General features: G+C 40.0%; 2 protein-coding genes across 3 annotated transcripts in view; one reads left to right on the forward strand and one right to left on the reverse strand.

The window, feature by feature from the left end:
• Positions 1–15,197, reverse strand: LOC136250341 (multidrug resistance-associated protein 1-like). Of its 2 annotated transcripts, none has more exons than XM_066042531.1 (28): positions 15,012–15,197; positions 9,001–9,192; positions 8,008–8,136; positions 7,627–7,764; positions 7,387–7,512; positions 7,272–7,333; positions 6,508–6,639; positions 6,191–6,454; positions 5,965–6,142; positions 5,479–5,733; positions 5,035–5,238; positions 4,748–4,982; positions 4,539–4,611; positions 4,302–4,428; positions 4,062–4,238; positions 3,622–3,789; positions 3,388–3,565; positions 3,262–3,325; positions 3,073–3,211; positions 2,851–3,020; positions 1,873–2,227; positions 1,619–1,818; positions 1,252–1,390; positions 1,106–1,207; positions 893–1,039; positions 503–828; positions 259–453; positions 1–212 (listed from the first exon to the last, which is right to left on the reverse strand). In XM_066042531.1, exons 1-28 carry the CDS (start codon positions 15,066–15,068, stop codon positions 104–106), a joined length of 4,641 nt encoding a protein of 1,546 aa, XP_065898603.1. In that variant the 5' UTR covers positions 15,069–15,197; the 3' UTR covers positions 1–103. The 2 variants fall into 2 exon arrangements, with proteins under 2 accessions (XP_065898603.1, XP_065898602.1); XM_066042530.1 differs by having other exon boundaries at positions 4,521–4,611.
• The window catches only part of LOC136250340 (multidrug resistance-associated protein 1-like), a 22,021-nt gene continuing 19,649 nt past the window's right edge, over positions 15,103–17,474 (forward strand). The window contains exons 1-2 of the mRNA XM_066042529.1: positions 15,103–15,271; positions 16,333–16,524. Coding sequence (XP_065898601.1) covers positions 15,215–15,271; positions 16,333–16,524 — 249 coding nt within the window. The 5' untranslated portion in view covers positions 15,103–15,214. The remainder of the gene's footprint in view (positions 15,272–16,332; positions 16,525–17,474) is intronic.

A 17,474-nucleotide genomic window follows, 5' to 3' on the forward strand; every position in this document is an offset into this window, starting at 1 on the left:
TCATTTCAATAGATATAATGATAACACAATTCGTAATAACCATGTGTCATGATGATTATTTCATATAGATCACTACAGAGCATGTATATGATTAAGGTAATATTTAAACAAGTCCAGCAGCTTTAACCATCCCATAGAATATTTCTTTATTCTCTAAGAGTTCTTTAGGACTACCAAACTCAACTACCTTTCCTGCCTCAAGAACAAGAATTCTGAAAACAACAATATCACATTAGTTCAGTTAAGAGGATTCCCTACCTGTCATAATCCATGATGGTATTAAGGCGATGGGCTATGGTGATTACTGTACAATTAGCAAACTCTGTCCTGATTGTACGTTGGATTAGATCATCAGTTTCCATATCCACAGCAGCTGTGGCCTCATCCAGGACCAGTACCTTGGTCTTGCGTAGCAGGGCTCGACCCAGACACACTAACTGACATTGTCCAACACTATCATGACGAGAAACCTCTGTTTAGATGCAGCAATACCAATTCTCACCTCAAGTTCTCTCCTCCCTCAGCAATCTGATGACTTAACTGATCATCCAATGACAATACATATTCTTTCAAGTGTGCGCTCTCAAGACATTTCCACACTTCATTATCTGTGTACTTGTCAAAAGGATCCAGATTGGACCGTAATGTGTTAGCAAATAGCACAGGGTCCTGTGGAATGATGGTGATGCGTGACCGAAGGTCTTGTAACCCAAATGTAGCAATGTTGTGATCGTCAATTATGATGGAGCCCCCAGCTGCCTCAATGATCCGGAACAGTCCCAATGTCATTGAAGACTTGCCAGCTCCTGTTCTGCCAACAATGCCAACCTACAAAATGTACATAGTTAGGAGGTAACAGCGTTAGTTGTAGTTTCATCATCTAACTAGTCACCTTTTCTCCACCCCTGATGTTACAGGTCACCTCTTTAAGCACCAGATCAAGTCCCTCTCTATACCTAGTGGAGTATTGTTCAAACTGGACCCTGCCTGTACTTGGCCAATTATGAGGTGGACGATGATCATAAATAATGGCTGGTGCCTATTGAACACATCACAAATAGTACACCACAGCACACACATACTCGCACTCTATTGCACTACAAACCTCATTAGTCACTTCAGCATATTCTTTAGTCCTCTCTACAGCTACTATGTTGGCCTCTAGTTCACTGGTCATTCTGACAATCCAATTCAGTGACTGAGTCACCTATACAACAAAATATTACAGCTAGCCTGACTTGAAATGCTTACCTGTAAGGCATAGGAAATTGAGAGACCAGCCAAACCAGGATCAATACCATCACCACTAGAGTTACGCTCTATCACAGCAAACAATGTAGCAAATAAAATTATCAAGTTGCCAATTAACTCTAATCGAATGGCCAACCATCTAAAGAATGAAACAGTTTACATTGTAAAGAGCTATAAACTCACAATCCTATGTGCACACACAGACACATGTTGTAAAAAATGTTTCTATTGTTAGTTGGCAGTATTGATCATCCAGCCACCTGTAAAACATTTTGCAAATGAATTGTTTTAATTTTAGAGATACAGTAGATAAAACAAAATAGATGATAGTTCAGTTTTCAGCAGAAGTAGCAGATGAACAGAGTACCTGTTGGAACAGATTCCAGGATAGTAAGCTGCTTGATTTTCATCCACTCTGTGCTCACTCTCCATAATAAACCTCTCTTGATGTCGATATGCTCTAATACTAGACAAGCCAAGAAGAGTCTCTTGGAAGTGTGTATAGATTGGTGACCTGCGGATGGACTCCAGTCTTTTTAGCTGACGTGAAGTGGCCACATAAAACCGCTGCAACAAAAAACAAACTGTAAGTTACTACTTCATTAATTACATGTCTGTTACCTGAATTAACAAATAAAGAACTGATAGAGGTAGGATTACAACCATGAATAGTGGAGTGGCATAGCTGACTACAACTAAAGTGTTTATAACAGCAAAGAAAGTAAAAAGAAATGATAACAGTGCCATGGGAATTATTTCATCAATTGTGTAAATGTCTTTTGAGAATCTATTCAAAATTCTACCAGATGGTGTAGTATCAAAGAATGACATCGGTAGTCGTAGGATGTTCACCAATAGTCGATTGTGGATCAGTCTTGAAGCAAAGATACCAGCCATGGCAAGACAAAAATTTGCACAAATTGAAAGGATGGCTTGTGCTGCTCCAAACACAGCATAAATTCCCAGATATTCACCCCTACAAGACAGAAAACAAATAACAGCTACCATCAGTAAACAAAATGCATCCTGAATGAAGGACATACCGTAAAGAGGGAAGTTTTGATGGATGAAACTTTAGCGGGAGAGGGTAAACAAATTTATTCGCAGTTAACTTTCGCAGTGGACAAAAGTATGGCAGTGCCTGCCAAAGCGCTTAGCTGTGTACATAGCATTTGTACACCTGATGATGCCATATAAGTGCACACAGCATTGGGCATGGCTTCCTACATGCCTTCAGACTTCTGCAACACACCATACTGACAAATGGGTGTAGCTCCATGTATGACTACAGGCAGAGATAAACAATCCCATTAAGTGGGCATGGCTTGTGAAAGAAGGTGGGCTGCTGCAGGACTTCCCACATTGTCAAGCAAACTAATTTACTTCATACATCAACCAATCAGTAGCATTCACAGGGAAAGTTTCACAGCTTTCAACAAAACTATGAAATTCAAGAAAGTTTCGCCCATTAAAACTTTCCCCCCAATACAGTACATCATACAATATGGGTTTTACATAACAAAGATGTCTGTGTATACACCCCTGGAGTTTACACAGGTATCCATTGCATATAAGTTGGTTAGAAAGTGACACACTAACGTAGAATGGGTCATGTTTCCAGGTCCATTGTCTTCATCAGTGCTCCATTTAGCCAGCCAAATGCTGGATCCCACTGAAGAGCCATTATAACCAATATTGAAGAATAGTGTAAGGAATCCCATTAATAAAGTACATGACTTGATATACTCCCACATCACTGATAGTTTAACCTATAGAGCAGTAAACTATTGAGTAAGAAGATGACCAGATCTATACTCATACATTTCCACTCTCAGCCTTTTCTTCTTGAACAAGTTGAGAAGTCTTCTTCACATCTCCTTGATTGTCCTCCAAAGACTTTGGCTGATCTGACTGAATGTTCAGTTTTGCAGTATCGACTGTTGAGGGTTCCCCTTCAAGTCTATAACGTTTAATCATATAGATATCCACCATTAGATCAGTTTCTCTTACAAATTTTCTGCTGAAGCTTGTGCTTCTAGTAAATCCTCGATACTTCCTACACATGTTTTTGCTTCTATGCAACGAGAAAGCAATTTTTTAGTCATCAACTTGATAATACAACTTAAGTATTGATACCTGCTTCTTCCTCTTCCACTTCCATTGAGGCATAGGCACGCACAAACTCAGCAAAAGCTCCATTGTTGTCAATCAGTTCAGCATAGGCACCCATCTCACTGATCCTACCATTCTCTATGGTAACAATTACATCACATTGTGGTAGGTATGACAACCCATGGGTGACAAATACTCTTGTCTGAAAGATAGGAGGGTAAACAATAAAATGGTATATGATTCTTAATATTCTAGTACCTTTCCCTTTAGCAGACCCTGTGGTCCAATCACTTGGTCAAAGATGTGTTTTCCAACATGAGAGTCAACGGCTGATAAAGGATCATCAAAATAAAAAACGTCAGCTTCTTGATAAATTGCTCTGGCCATGCTCACTCTCTGCTTTTGACCTCCACTAAGATTAATACCCTGTAATGGAAACTGTCCTTATAAGTGTGTGTGTGTGTGTGTGTGTGTGTGTGTGTGTGTGTGTGTGTGTGTGTGTGTGTGTGTGTGTGTGTGTGTGTGTGTGTGTGTGTGTGTGTGTCCCCGTCCCACAATAGAATTATTACACACCTTCGCAATATTTATTTGGGTTATGTTTCAACTTTCACAAGAACATTGCAATAATCACATTACATAGCTCATGAAATAATCGCATGTCACAAATTAAATATTGCCCAACCCTATAATGTAGTAACCTTTTCTCCAATTTCTGCCAGATCTCTTCCTGGTAAGATCTCCAGGTCAGGTCCAAGAGCACAACAATCAATGACTGAGTCATACAGTACTGCATTGTGTGGCTTCCCAAACAAAATATTATCCTGTACTGTTGCATTCTGTATCCATGCTTGTTGTGAGACATAAGCCACATGTCCCTAGTCAGAACAAGACCAAAGAGTTGTAAACACAAAAAATTCTTGCTAGGCTGCAAGCTGTACCTTAACTATGACATGGCCTTCAATTTTCTCCATTTCTCCAAGGAGAGCTGATATAAGTGATGACTTGCCAGCTCCCACATGACCCACTACTGCCACCAACTGACCAGGTTTGATGTTCAGATTGATACTGTGAATAAGAACAGTAGCAAAGTGACCTACTAACACTAGTACATCACATTCACATAAAAGAGACACATACATACGTACATACATACATACACTGCCATGCACACACACTTTTCCAAAATAGTGCTTTCAGTCTTATCCCATGTAAAACTCCCATTATGTATGACTACAGCATCTTCATCACCTATAGCAACACAATGACATCATCATGCCAGGGGCTTATTAGTGCATCTTGATGTCATTATTTGTAGCAAGCATGTAATATTGTTAATGCCTGAGCCTGGGTCGAGGTGGCCCAGATTCCCCTACAGTTACCATACCAACAGTTGTTTCCTCAATGTTGTGTACATTATCAGGATCAAGTTCATCATTCTGTAAGAAGGTGGTCAGTCTCTTCAGTGACACACTGGCCTGTATAATACTGGAGATCAGACGTGGAAGCATGGACATTGGAAATCGAAGAATATTGAACAGTGACAGTGCCACAAAAGCTCTTTCAGCTGTCAGACTTTCATCGCTAGTAAGAACAAATATCCCAAAAGTTGCTAGAGATACCTTTAAAAAGAAAATTGAAAACATTTATAGCAAAGTACGTAAGACGGATTACCATGAATGGTGCACATGTCCAACTAAACGATCCTCCAATGTTTAAATATGCAGTTTGTTTTAAGATTGACAACTCTTTGTTTCGTATGTTCCCTACATCCTTCTCAAAGTGGTCCTCCCATGCATACAATTTGATCACTTTAATACCATTCAGTAATTCATTCATTATACGAATACGACGATCTTTCTGTGCCATCTGTTTAACCTAAGTGACAAACAATAAGGTAAGCTGTGAGTTCACACCACGAGGCACATTATATATTCACACTTTTGTAGTGTGTGCATAGACAAGTTAGAATTCTAGAAGTTAATAAAACTTCGCTATATCACCATTGTTCATCATACACTACTGTATTGTAGGGATCGTGGAGGCTTGGACTATCTTGCCCAAAAATATCACCCAAAAATAAGCCACATTTTTCTCACTAACTGCTTGACGGTATACCTGTAATCTTCTACTAATAGATGCTATAACAGCATTGAATGGTATCATCAATATCATCACTGCCACACCAGCAAACACAGATGGTCCCATTGTGAAATAAAGGAAAATAACAGCCAGTATGATCTGAAATGGACATGACCAAATACAGTGAAGGTACGTCATCAGATCCATGAAACGTTGAGCATCGATGGACATCAAGTTGACTATCTCTCCTACTGTACTTTGTTGTCGGGCACTGCTGCTCAGTCGTAGCGACTAAACAAGGAACACACATTAGTATTTAATACAACGCAAACATCTTTAAGTAGCATTGCTTTTAAGAACCCTAGTTTCATGGCAGCTGAAACTAATTATACAGTACAGGGTACATGTGCACCACATGTAATGAGACGTCATCTCCTATCCCCCCCCCCCCCCCCCACAACTGTATAACATTTAGGACACAGTGGAGATTACAATAGCCTCCAACAGTATACAATCAATCACCTTGTTATAAACAAGAGAAATGACAGCAGTCTTCAAGTGTATACCAAGCAAAAATGAACGATGGAAATAGTGCTGCATCACCAGTGACTGCATTATGGCAGTTGCAAACAAGAAGAAGGCGTAGAAGTATCCCTTCCATGTCGGTTCATCAGAATCCTTAGTATACTCTATCAGTAACCTGAGACAAGCAAACAATGTTACATATGTTGGAAAAACTAGCTCATACTTTAGTATTAGTGGCCCAACAAAATTCAGCAAATCTGTGATGACCTTGAGAAATCCAGCTACCAAAAAAGGTAGTGCATATGTCTGGCACATAGCCAGAAACAATGATGGCTTTGATGTCGCTTGTTTAGCAGGTTGCTCTCTTGTACCAGTTGATGCTTTAAACTCAAAATTATTATCATCCATTAAAGCATGAGTTGGAGATAGTTCAAAAGATTCAGTATCATCTTCAGGAGATGGTGTGTAGTCAGAATGATATATAGTTCTATTAATAGACATTACATCATAACAGTCATCATTACATCATCAATTGTTGACCTTGTTGTTTTGTTCATTTGTTTCTGCCAATTCTCTGCCAGTTTTGGAGCCAATGTTTCTGATCTATCATTAGGATTGAGTGACCACAAGTCTGAGTTCTGGAGGGCTCTACGCCATCCAGTAATGATCATCCTGTGGAATGTACATGCAACATGTGAAGCAGATTCTTGGTAGGGGTCTGGAGGGCATGTTCTCACAGTAGGTTTTCAAAAGTTAGCCTCGTAAGATTAACTATGGCAGCCATTTTTCCTGAAATTACCAATGCAAGTTAACAATATTGTGGAAACTTCTACACTAAAAACTTGCATGTGTACTAGGCAATCATGTCAAATACTGCATAGCTACTGGAAAGTTTGGCAGGAAAAACTTATCCGCCACATCATTTCTCTGATGCATATCTGCATTTTCTACTAACAAATTTGCCAACCCTTTTCTCGTCAAATCCTATTGTGGCAAATTCACTATAAGTTTGGTGAAACACCATTCACTCGCCAAATCTGCCAAACTTTCCAGCTATATATATGAGGTAATTATTATGTGCTGACAAGTGTTTCCTTATGTCTTTGCATGAGTAAATAATTTCTATAGTTGATGTGCAATCATACTCCTCAGCTGCACTAGACCACTTGATATGACTGTTCTATTAGAGTGGAGACTTCAGCTGCTAGCTAGCTATACAGACATTTGCAATTGCAATAAAGCTCCCTTCAGCATACCAATCCCTGGCTTACACTTATAATACAATCACAACACAGTTTCCATACCCATTCAGCCACCACCAGGTCAAGTAGGACAAGAAACTTGATGACAACTCTGGACTAGGATTCTGTGAGAATTGTAAATATTCTTGCCTATACCACTATAGGGTATTCCCCTTACACTATCTTCTCCAACAAGCTGATATTTTGACCGCTTGTCTGAAACAGTGCTCAGTACAAACTGAACCAGAAAGACAACAAAGTTGATGATAAAGGTGACAAAACGAAACACATCTTCCACTTCACTCTGTTGCAAAGAAAAAAAAAGGCAACCATTAATAAAACAACTATTCCACACTTCAATACATATTTCACAATGAAAAAGAAGACAAAATCCTGGAACTATAGTTGAAAGCTGTACCTGGTCTTGGCTCACTAAGATGAGACTACGCAGTTTAATACTAGCATACACAACTAGTGCTCCCCAGAAACAGAACTGGATTCCAGAAGATGGGATACCTTGACGTATCTCACTTGTTATCACTGCTATCATTAGTGCCTACATGTGACAAGCAGTAAAATGTGCACATGGAAATAATAAGTGTATGCATGCACACAAGCAAAGCAAAGTAAAGCCTCTGCCTGCCATATACATGACTTGTGCACTGCTCAGGTGCTAAATAATTATCCTGGTCCCTCATCTGTTATGTATGGAGTAACATTAGTAAAAATAGTTTCTTGCTCAAGGAAACAGATACTACACCACATGCACGCACGCACGCACGCACGCACGCACACTTACTGCAGAAATCAACAGGACGATGGGAGATATTAGCTGGTAATTGGGTACATTATCACTGTCCTTAAGCCAGTCCATCACAGTCTTCACCAGATCACACAATGATGTCACCATCACCACACAACATAACACCTGTGACAGAGAACTACTATAAACATGCTTTATAAACAGTATTATACAAACATTTCGCAGCTACGTACCACAAGCCAGTTAACTATGGAGGCTGGGAATACCTTCATACCGCAACAAAGATTGCTTGATAGATTTAACTCTAATGGCATTAAAACTAATATCCATGAAAATTGCATTTTAAAATGTACAAGTTTATTGACAGTTTGTTGTGTTTAAGTCAGAGAGTCCATAAGTACTGCAAGGCACACTACATACAAGGCACACTATATACAAGGCACACTACATACAAGGCACACTACATACAAGGCACACTACATACAAGGCACACTACATACAAGGCACACTACATACAAGGCACACTACATACAAGGCACACTATATACAAGGCACACTACATACAAGGCACACTATATACAAGGCACACTATATACAAGGCACACTATATACAAGGCACACTACATACAAGGCACACTACATACAAGGCACACTACATACAAGGCACACTACATACAAGGCACACTATATACAAGGCACACTACATACAAGGCACACTACATACAAGGCACACTACATACAAGGCACACTACATACAAGGCACACTACATACAAGGCACACTACATACAAGGCACACTATATACAAGGTTCCTGGTCAAAATGAGGCAGAAAGTTTCAATTTTCTAATGGCTAATTTTGTTCGAATTACATTTCCAGGTAACATAATAATTCAGAAGCCATGCTAAGGATTGATAACTTTTAGAATATGAATATACTGATGATGTGTCACATGTCTCTGACTACTACTATTGCTGCTTTTGAATGTTTGATAGTCTCTCTACTTAAACTATCTTGTTCCCTTAACTTACCATCTTTGTGATACTCAACCAGCTGTATGACAATGGAGGATGTCTTGTAAGAAACACAAACCTCAAGGCAGCTAGTACCCAGAAGATGACACAGATGGAGTAGAGGACTGCTGTGTCCTGAAAACATTGTGCCAAGTCCACCTCATCATGCCATGTATCATTGACTCCTATGTAGTCAGGTCTACGGTGTGGCTGTGAAGTATCACAAAACATGTAATAAACCAGTCTGTCAAGCAACCCTCCAGGACATTCCAAAATGTGCAAACATTTGACAATGTGTGAAATTTTCATGTTTTGTGCAAGTTGGCCAAAAAAAAATCGTGAAAGTTTTTTATTCAGTGATAGAACATTAAAGTTGATTCCACGAAATATTTCCTATGTAAGTTTGCTTTAGTAAAAGTTTATTATATATATATATATATATATATATATATATCATGCGTACAAGGAGATGTCACTCCATCAGCCATCATGCAATGATCTGATGGTCAATGAACAAAGTAACTTCAAACAGTAAAGGGCAGTGTAGTCAAACTCTTTTAATGGAGTGGTCAAAATCTGTGCAAGTACATTTGTATATTATACACAGTAAACCAATAAATGAAGTCAATGGCTAAGGGACATATGTAAAACATCAAACTGTTGACCAACTTAGATTAGGGCCACAGGTCATAGCGCATTAGCACCCCTTGTATTCCTAGGGGTAACATAAGCATTTTCTTATTATTAGTTTAACCAAATGGTAAGGTGAGTACAGAGCCTATAGGGGTACTACGTACCTACAGGCCCCTAGATCGAGGGGTCCGCAACTCTCTCGAATATTGTACAGCCCTCTTTGAAATCTTTGAAAATAGTTGTAAATTTCCATATATTTCCTGTATTTGCAGCATCACGTATGCTACATCCAGCATCCTCACAAGTTTGCAGAGAACTTGAGAAAGGATTCTGCATATTTCCATATACTATGTATCACGTGATGCTACTATTCCGAATATCTAAGACTTTAAATGCTATCTGAAATCTTTCCAAATCGCAAAGATTTGAAATCTCGTACAGGATTTTTCAGTTGCAGACCCCCTACCCTAGCTAGACCTACAAGGGGGTGTCACTCAGGCCCTTGCTGTAGGTCAATCTGCGACCGCGGTCAAACTCTAAGTCAACGGTCAAGGCCACTAAATAGCTCGTGCAGTGGGTCAAGGAAGGTTCGAAACCCACAATCGAAAACTATACATACCTATTATCAAGTTTACAGGATTATACGTAACTCACAAGAAGTAAGGATCTCTAAGAAGATGTTTTAAAGCTCCAACAGGAATTTTGCCATAATTATAATGATTTTTCTCTCCCAGCTGCTGGTAGCACGCACTAAGAAAATATTATACTAGGTTACAAGCGCAGGTGCGTATAGGAAAATAGAGAAATAAGTGTAGGTCAAAAGTCCGACAAGAAACGCTCAAGTCACAGACGACAAACGTTGCAAGTCAAGGGTCAAGGTGAAATTTTCCCCGGTCAAGACTTTGACTGCGGTCGCAGATCTACCTACAGCGTGAGCCGACGTGACACCCCCTTGACCTATGTGGGGGTATTATTATTATTATTATCAACTAGTGGTACCCGTGCAAAATACGCGTGATACTAAGACAATTGTGTGCTATTGTGTGAATACACTTAAAGTTTGAACATTACTAATGATCAAGGAGTAATCACATCATTACATACCAACAAAGACATGATTACACATAGCTACTGATGTGCATGCATAATGTCCTCAATTGTGTGTGGCACTCACATCTAGTTATAATGTTGGTGGCTTTGTGCACTGGAATTTATGCACATCTGTACAGTACTCATGCAGAACACAGTTCTCATGAAGGTGGCGTATCAAGATGTGTCCCATTACAACCATGCACATACATGAAAAAGATTAGTTTTGAACGGCAGGGATGTACTCAACTATGATGATGTTGCATGAACTAACAAAGTCTTTGAGTGTGGTATGAGGATTAATTTACCAATAGTTGGTGCATCACCACAATGAGCTATGTTCAAATTCAACTTGCATTTGGCACATTCATTTTGTATATTTATGTAGTCAATTTGAGTAATTGTAATTTTATTTCTACATCCTAGTCATGGTAGTGTAATGTTTACTTATCGCATGACCAAGTGTGTATGCAGTACAGTATTGAGTATGGGTATTCAAGTTTATCAGCTGTACTGAGCAAGGTCAACACAACCATGTGGATTTGGATAGAGAAGAGTTCTTTTGTTGCTTTCTGAATCAAGGTGCATTACCAAGATGAATCATTCATATGAAGAGTGGATAATCTAGAGAGGTTGAGAGAGAGATCGACTGATTGATTGTTGGTAGAGAGGTTGTGTGTGTTCTATTAGGGTAGTTCAACGGAGATAAGTAATAGAGCTTCTAGAAGTTTCAGCTGTCCCTGCGGAGTTACCAAGGAATGAAAACGTATCTTATGTCTCCCTACACATTGAAGACTGCAACAGTCACTTCATGATGTTGTCGACGATTCGTAGCCTGGTAAGGTAGATGTATGTTTTATTAGAGTAGTTGAACGTAATCTTCCGTTCTTCATCTCTCATAATGGCGAATCTTCCTTGTGTAGTCTGTTAGGTAGCCTGATTGGAGTGATCATAGCTCGTTAAATTGTCACCCCTACTACGACTGTTTCCTTCTCCCTTACAGTGGTATTGATGGTAATCCTCCGTTTTAGGTCTGTCTGTAGTCCCTGACCTGCTCATATTCGTGACGCAGCAGCTGACACTTCTCTATCCTTGTAGTGGACAGCACAGCAGGGTGCAGAGTGTGTATTCACGGCGAGTCTTCCCTCTGTAGACTGTCAAGTAGCCCGATCATAGCTCGTAGACTTGCCACACCCACTACGAAACTCTCCTTTTATACTGGTGGGTGTGATAAAAAAATTTTTTTTTGTTGCCGGATGATAGCGTATACACCAGATCACATGATCAAATTAGCTGATGTGATTGGTTAAATCATGAAAAAGTGATTGATCCTATTTCATTGTAAGCTTTTAGACCAATACGTCATCTGATTTTCTATTGGCAACACGTGTATACCGGAACGCCGTACACGCATATCGTAAACTTATAATGGCCATTGACAGTGATACGTATCTCGCAACCAAGGTTAGCACGTAATGACAGACACGAAAACCACCTTATGACACATTGTTTTGGACGGGTAGTTGGTCTAGCGCGTTTGAAGCTAATCGGGGGAAAAACCAGGGAGGAGTTTTTGTTTAAAAGTTTTTTGGCCTCGATTTTCTGTTTCTCGTTCTGTCGTCCACAGGGGTAGAGAAACGTCTGGTGTAAGCTGGGATGGGGAAGACTGGTAACACGATAAAGGTCTCCAGAAAGTTTTGGACACATTCGTGTCTTCCTCGGGTAGCTACAGTGGTTTAAAGGATATTTCCCGCAGTTCAACGAATCGCCACCAATCCCGGATCAAAAGATTCGCCTCAAATTTTAGATTTGAATGGTACTGATCCGATTGGAATCCGACCAAGAACGATGGGACAGTGCCGGAAAAGAGTTATAGAATTATTATATAGATTTACCAAAAAGGAAGGCATACACAAAAGGCAAAGCCTGTACAAGGTATCCGCCTACAAAAAACAAACATACATATACATATACCTACAGTACACTACAAACTAAACAGTACACAACAAAACACAAAACAGTGATTAAGAAGTTACTTGACACATAAGTAATTATAAAGGTGATGCCGGAAAGACTTTCGATTACTGTCTTCAAGGATATGTAATGGCACAGTGTTCCAGAAGAAAGTTGTGTTGACAAAAAAAAGAATATCTCCTAGAATTAATGGTGGACTGTGGAGGGACTAGTGAAAGATGGTGACTTCTGGTAGATGCTATGGAATTAAATGAACAGTGACTATTAAATGTAATAGATGTTTGCTGGTGATATATGTCATTGAGGAATCTGACCGAAAGGAAACTTCGTCTTGACTGGAGAGAAGGAAGGTGAAGTTGGGAGCAACAATCATTCGAAGAAATGGTCCAAGAGCTGGTAGATGGATTCCAGCGACTCCCACAGATCCATCGAGCTGCCCGCTTTTGTAGGGACTCTAGTAGTTGGATATCTCCCAAATTATGGGGATTCCATACGACTGCAGCATACTCTAGCGTTGGCCGGATGATAGCTTTGTATGCGGCACACTTAGCTGCACGGCTGCAACCAAACATTGATCTACGTAAATAGTTCAAAGACTTGGTGCCCTTACTGACAACATACTTGCAATGCTTAGACCAGTTTAACTTGGAATCTACCTGCACACCAAGATACTTCACAGGATTACTCCATGAAATAGGTTGATGGTTAATGGAGTATGTAAATGGAACTGGTTTGCGTTTGTTAGTAATCATCAAAGCTTCACATTTGGTGGGATTTAACTTTAATTGCCAGCGACTAGCCCAAGAATAAATGGCAGTGAGGTCATTTTGTAGGGAAGAACATTCCTTGAGAGTGTTAGCTGGAGCATAAAGTAAAACATCATCAGCAAACATTTTAACAGTGGAGTGTTTTACAACAGAAGCCAAGTCATTTACGTAAATCAAAAACAAAAGTGGACCCAAGACAGTTCCCTGTGGAACCCCAGAAGTAACAATGGCCCAATCTGAAAAAATACCATTGATTACCACTCTTTGTTTTCTTTTAGTTAGAAAAAATCTAAGCCATGACAGTACTTTACCATGAATTCCTAGAGAGCTTAACTTAAGCAGAAGGCGTTCATGTGGTACAGAATCAAAAGCCTTCGCAAAGTCAAGCAGTAGACAATGTACAGTGTTTCGTTGTTCTAAACATTGAGACCAATCATCAACAGCCTCAGTCAGAAGAGTTACAGTAGATCTTTTATTTCTGAAGCCAGATTGAGAAGGACTAAGCAGTTGGTGACGCTCCAAAGCAGAAACTAAGTGTCGGTGCAAAATACGCTCAAAAACTTTGATTACAACAGAAGTGAGACTGATTGGTCTGTAGTTACTAGGATTATGCTTGTCATTACGCTTGTGTATCGGAACAATATTTCCTGAAACCCAGTCAAAGGGAAGAGTACCTGTTGATAGTGATTTGTTGAATAAGTGACAAAGAGGAATGGAAATATAATCTGCAGCATTTTTCAGTAGAAATGAAGTAATATTATCAGGGCCACAGGCTTTGTATTATTCTACCTACTTCCCATACAAAATTACAATATCCCTTTGGAGACTTGTTATTGTTATTATCTACTTTGCCAGTTAGGCACTGGAGGGTGTACACAGAGGGCAGAGCCTGTTCGAGGTGTTTGCCCACAGCCTAGGAGCCTAATCGAAAATCTTTGAGCTAAATATCCTAAAGTGAAACGGGACAAATACCTAGAAGGAGTGAAAAAAAGCCAACCCCATCGTGACTTGATCCGCAGGCCACCCAGATTCCGGCCAAGCGCCACGCTCGGAGCCAACTTTGGGGAGGCCACCTAAGTAGGGAAATGTTGAACTACTTGTTATGCAAAATAACAAACTATAGATAACACTTGTGGTAAACGCAGGCCATATTATCCGGAGGTAAACAATATGCACTAGGCTGGGCTTTACTACTCATAATACTCTATTAATACCATTGCTGCAGCATACAGAAACAGGGTACCCCAGAATTGAATTAAGTGGGCCTGACTAGAGGCTCTCTAGAACTGTTTACAAATGGTTACCAGTAAGGTAAATGCGGGTATTTCCGGACAGCGCACAATTCCGGACACTTTATGTATAGCACCCAAGAATGAATCAACTAGAACACACTTTTCGATTTTTATAATCCCTATAAGAATAGCTATTCACACCAGAAATTTCAAGGCAATCCGTTGTTTCGTTCCTGGGCTAGCTTGGTAAAGGTGCCAAAGTGTCCGGAATTGTGCGCTGTCCGGAAATACCCGCATTTACCTTAGTATTCCAGGTATCCGGACATTTACTTACCCAGAAAACGTCATCGCTCAAACACAATCCACTAGACAGTTCTCGTTCAATTGGCATCACTGTAACTGACACTCAAGTTCCGCTGGTATCAGAACCTCTGGCTGCTAACCCAATTAGCTAGGTTTACATGCAGCAATTTTCAGTGTGAGATCAGGTCACGTGACACACCCGCAGATTGAAGCGTGCCCTCGAGCGTGCCAACGATGACAGTGACGCACACAATTTCTGATGGGCTGTGTATGGGCAGAAACGACTTCTGGGTGAGTGATAATTAGTCTGAAGCTAAGTGTACTGTAGGGGTTTATGGTCTATTGTGATTTGGCTTGAACATTGCGTGGAGTTACATAATTGTTAGACTAGAATGTGACTCTGTTATGCGTGATTTGGTCGAGTGCGTTTGTGAAGTCCTAGCTTGCCTTGGGGGTTAAATGATGGGAAAAACCCATGTCATGTTGTTGACTGTTTATACATTTGCATAACTAAAATTTTGTGTTTAAACAATATGCCCCGAGGGTTTCCATTACAGAATCCCTTCATCATACTGCAAGGAGTCCCCTACATATTCTCTAGGGTCCTTATTTTTGACAGACAACAGTAGAGGGCTGTGGTCCAGCTGCTCTGGTTATAGCCAATTTTAGACCTTTACTACTACATCAGGTACAAAAGTTATTTGCCAAAGTTTACCCTCGCAAAAGCTTCCCTCTATACAGTATGTAGTTCACAGCAACTAACTATCCCTTGTATAACTGGCCTACTCACACTCAAGCCAGCATTACTGTGTTAGTACTACTACATTACTGCTTCAATCTCCCTAATCCACTGCTCATATTGCTATTGGTTTTTCATATTCAATTTGTTGTATGACTGGCACATTAAATACTTTAACAGATGCCTTCATACTTCAGCCCAAAATGCAGAAACATTCAATCCTCACTATTAGTGGTTGCAAGTCACTCTCTAACCACTGTCTCTCAATACACTACTATATAGATCATCAAGATTGCTCTCAGAGGCTTTGTCACTAGCAACCATGATAACCCAGCTCAATAATGGCCAACGCAGACTACCAAATTCATCAAGGAATAACTCCGAAATACACAAATAGTCCAGCTAGCTATGATAAGTGCTATGACTTCATATAATTTTAATGTTTTATACTTTAAAAAAAAAAAAACTTTTAGTTTATAGCTCACATTCTTATTATGTGCAACCTAATGTAACACTTTAGAGGAGGTGTATGGGTTGCTATAAAATCAATTGATCAGAAAGATTTTTTTGTTTGTTTACATATATGATCCTTTGATGTGTTGTTACTTCACAGCCGCACAGAAGGCCTGACTACATACATGGCAATGGCACTTGGCATGATGAAATTGATTTTTCACGATGTTTCGAGGACACTGCCATTTTGTATACTATCTGTGTCATCTTCTGGGCACTGGCTGCCTTGAGATTTGTGTTTCGTGCAAGACGTCCTCCACTGTCGTACAGCTGGTTGAGTGTATCTAAAATGGTAAGGACTAAATGGTATTGTGTACGTGCATGGCAGTGTGTGTGTGTGGTATCAGGAGTTAGTTGTGATCAGCACTCTGTAAAATTGACTGGTACAATAAATGTTCCCATTTTTTGGACCAAACTTTCAAGTTGGCTGGTTTAGACAGGTGGTCTTATTATATAATGACCTTAGTAAGCAGGTGGCTATGATATTAGCGAGGTCACCTTGTACCCAAATTACACATGTCTAGGCGACCTTATTACACTGTAACCTGAATAGAGCAGTTCTCCACCCCCTTACAACTTTCGAACATTACGATTCTTCTACATTCAGCATAGCCTGTATATGTTAACAACCTATCAGCATAGTGTACCGTAGAGTCTGGTTGTTAAGCGCATATATATAAGCACATTTTACAAGCATATACTTGTTTCTTGTATTATGGTTGAAAAGCACATACGGATGAATGTGAAGCTCCAGCAAACTGTGTGTGGCCTGAAATTTTACGTGGTACATGGCCAATAATAATGTGGATTTCACCGTGCTCACCAAATCAAAATAGTCTTCTGCAGTATTGAACTCATCCTCCACACAAAGGGTATGCTGAGGGATATGCACAGAAACCGGACTCCTTTGTACACAAATGACACATCTGCTACTGTTGTTCTGCTCAAGTGTTAAACTAATTTAACATGGAATACCATAGAGTCTGATTGCTAGGCGCATCTGCTTAATATGTACCACTCTGCGTGGGCAGTTCAAAGGCACCGCCAGTGCCATAATTTGTATATTGCACTGCTGCAGACCGCAGCAAGTGCATTATAACTTATAACGCACTGGTCGCGGTTTTTTAGACCACAACGAGTGCATTATAAATTATAATGCACCGACCGCAGTGCAATATACAGATATTGCGGTTTTGTGCAGCATAGCACAAGTGCCGGTGGCGAAGACCACTACGACACCTC

The sequence above is a fragment of the Dysidea avara genome, chromosome 3 (assembly GCF_963678975.1).
Source record: "Dysidea avara chromosome 3, odDysAvar1.4, whole genome shotgun sequence".
NCBI classification, from domain to species: Eukaryota; Metazoa; Porifera; class Demospongiae; order Dictyoceratida; family Dysideidae; genus Dysidea; species Dysidea avara.

What these genes read in the sequence shown, in the direction of transcription:
- LOC136250341 (XM_066042530.1), bottom strand. Translation starts at nt 15,068, where the DNA reads ATGCCAATTGAACGAGAACTGTCTAGTGGATTGTGTTTGAGCGATGAC. An exon ending in AAGTGTGTGTGCATGGCAGT is followed by an intron (nt 4,429 to 4,520) that starts GTATGTATGTAT and finishes TCTTATTCACAG; the next exon opens with TATCAATCTGAACATCAAAC. An exon ending in AGTGGAAGAGGAAGAAGCAG is followed by an intron (nt 3,326 to 3,387) that starts GTATCAATACTT and finishes CTCGTTGCATAG; the next exon opens with AAGCAAAAACATGTGTAGGA.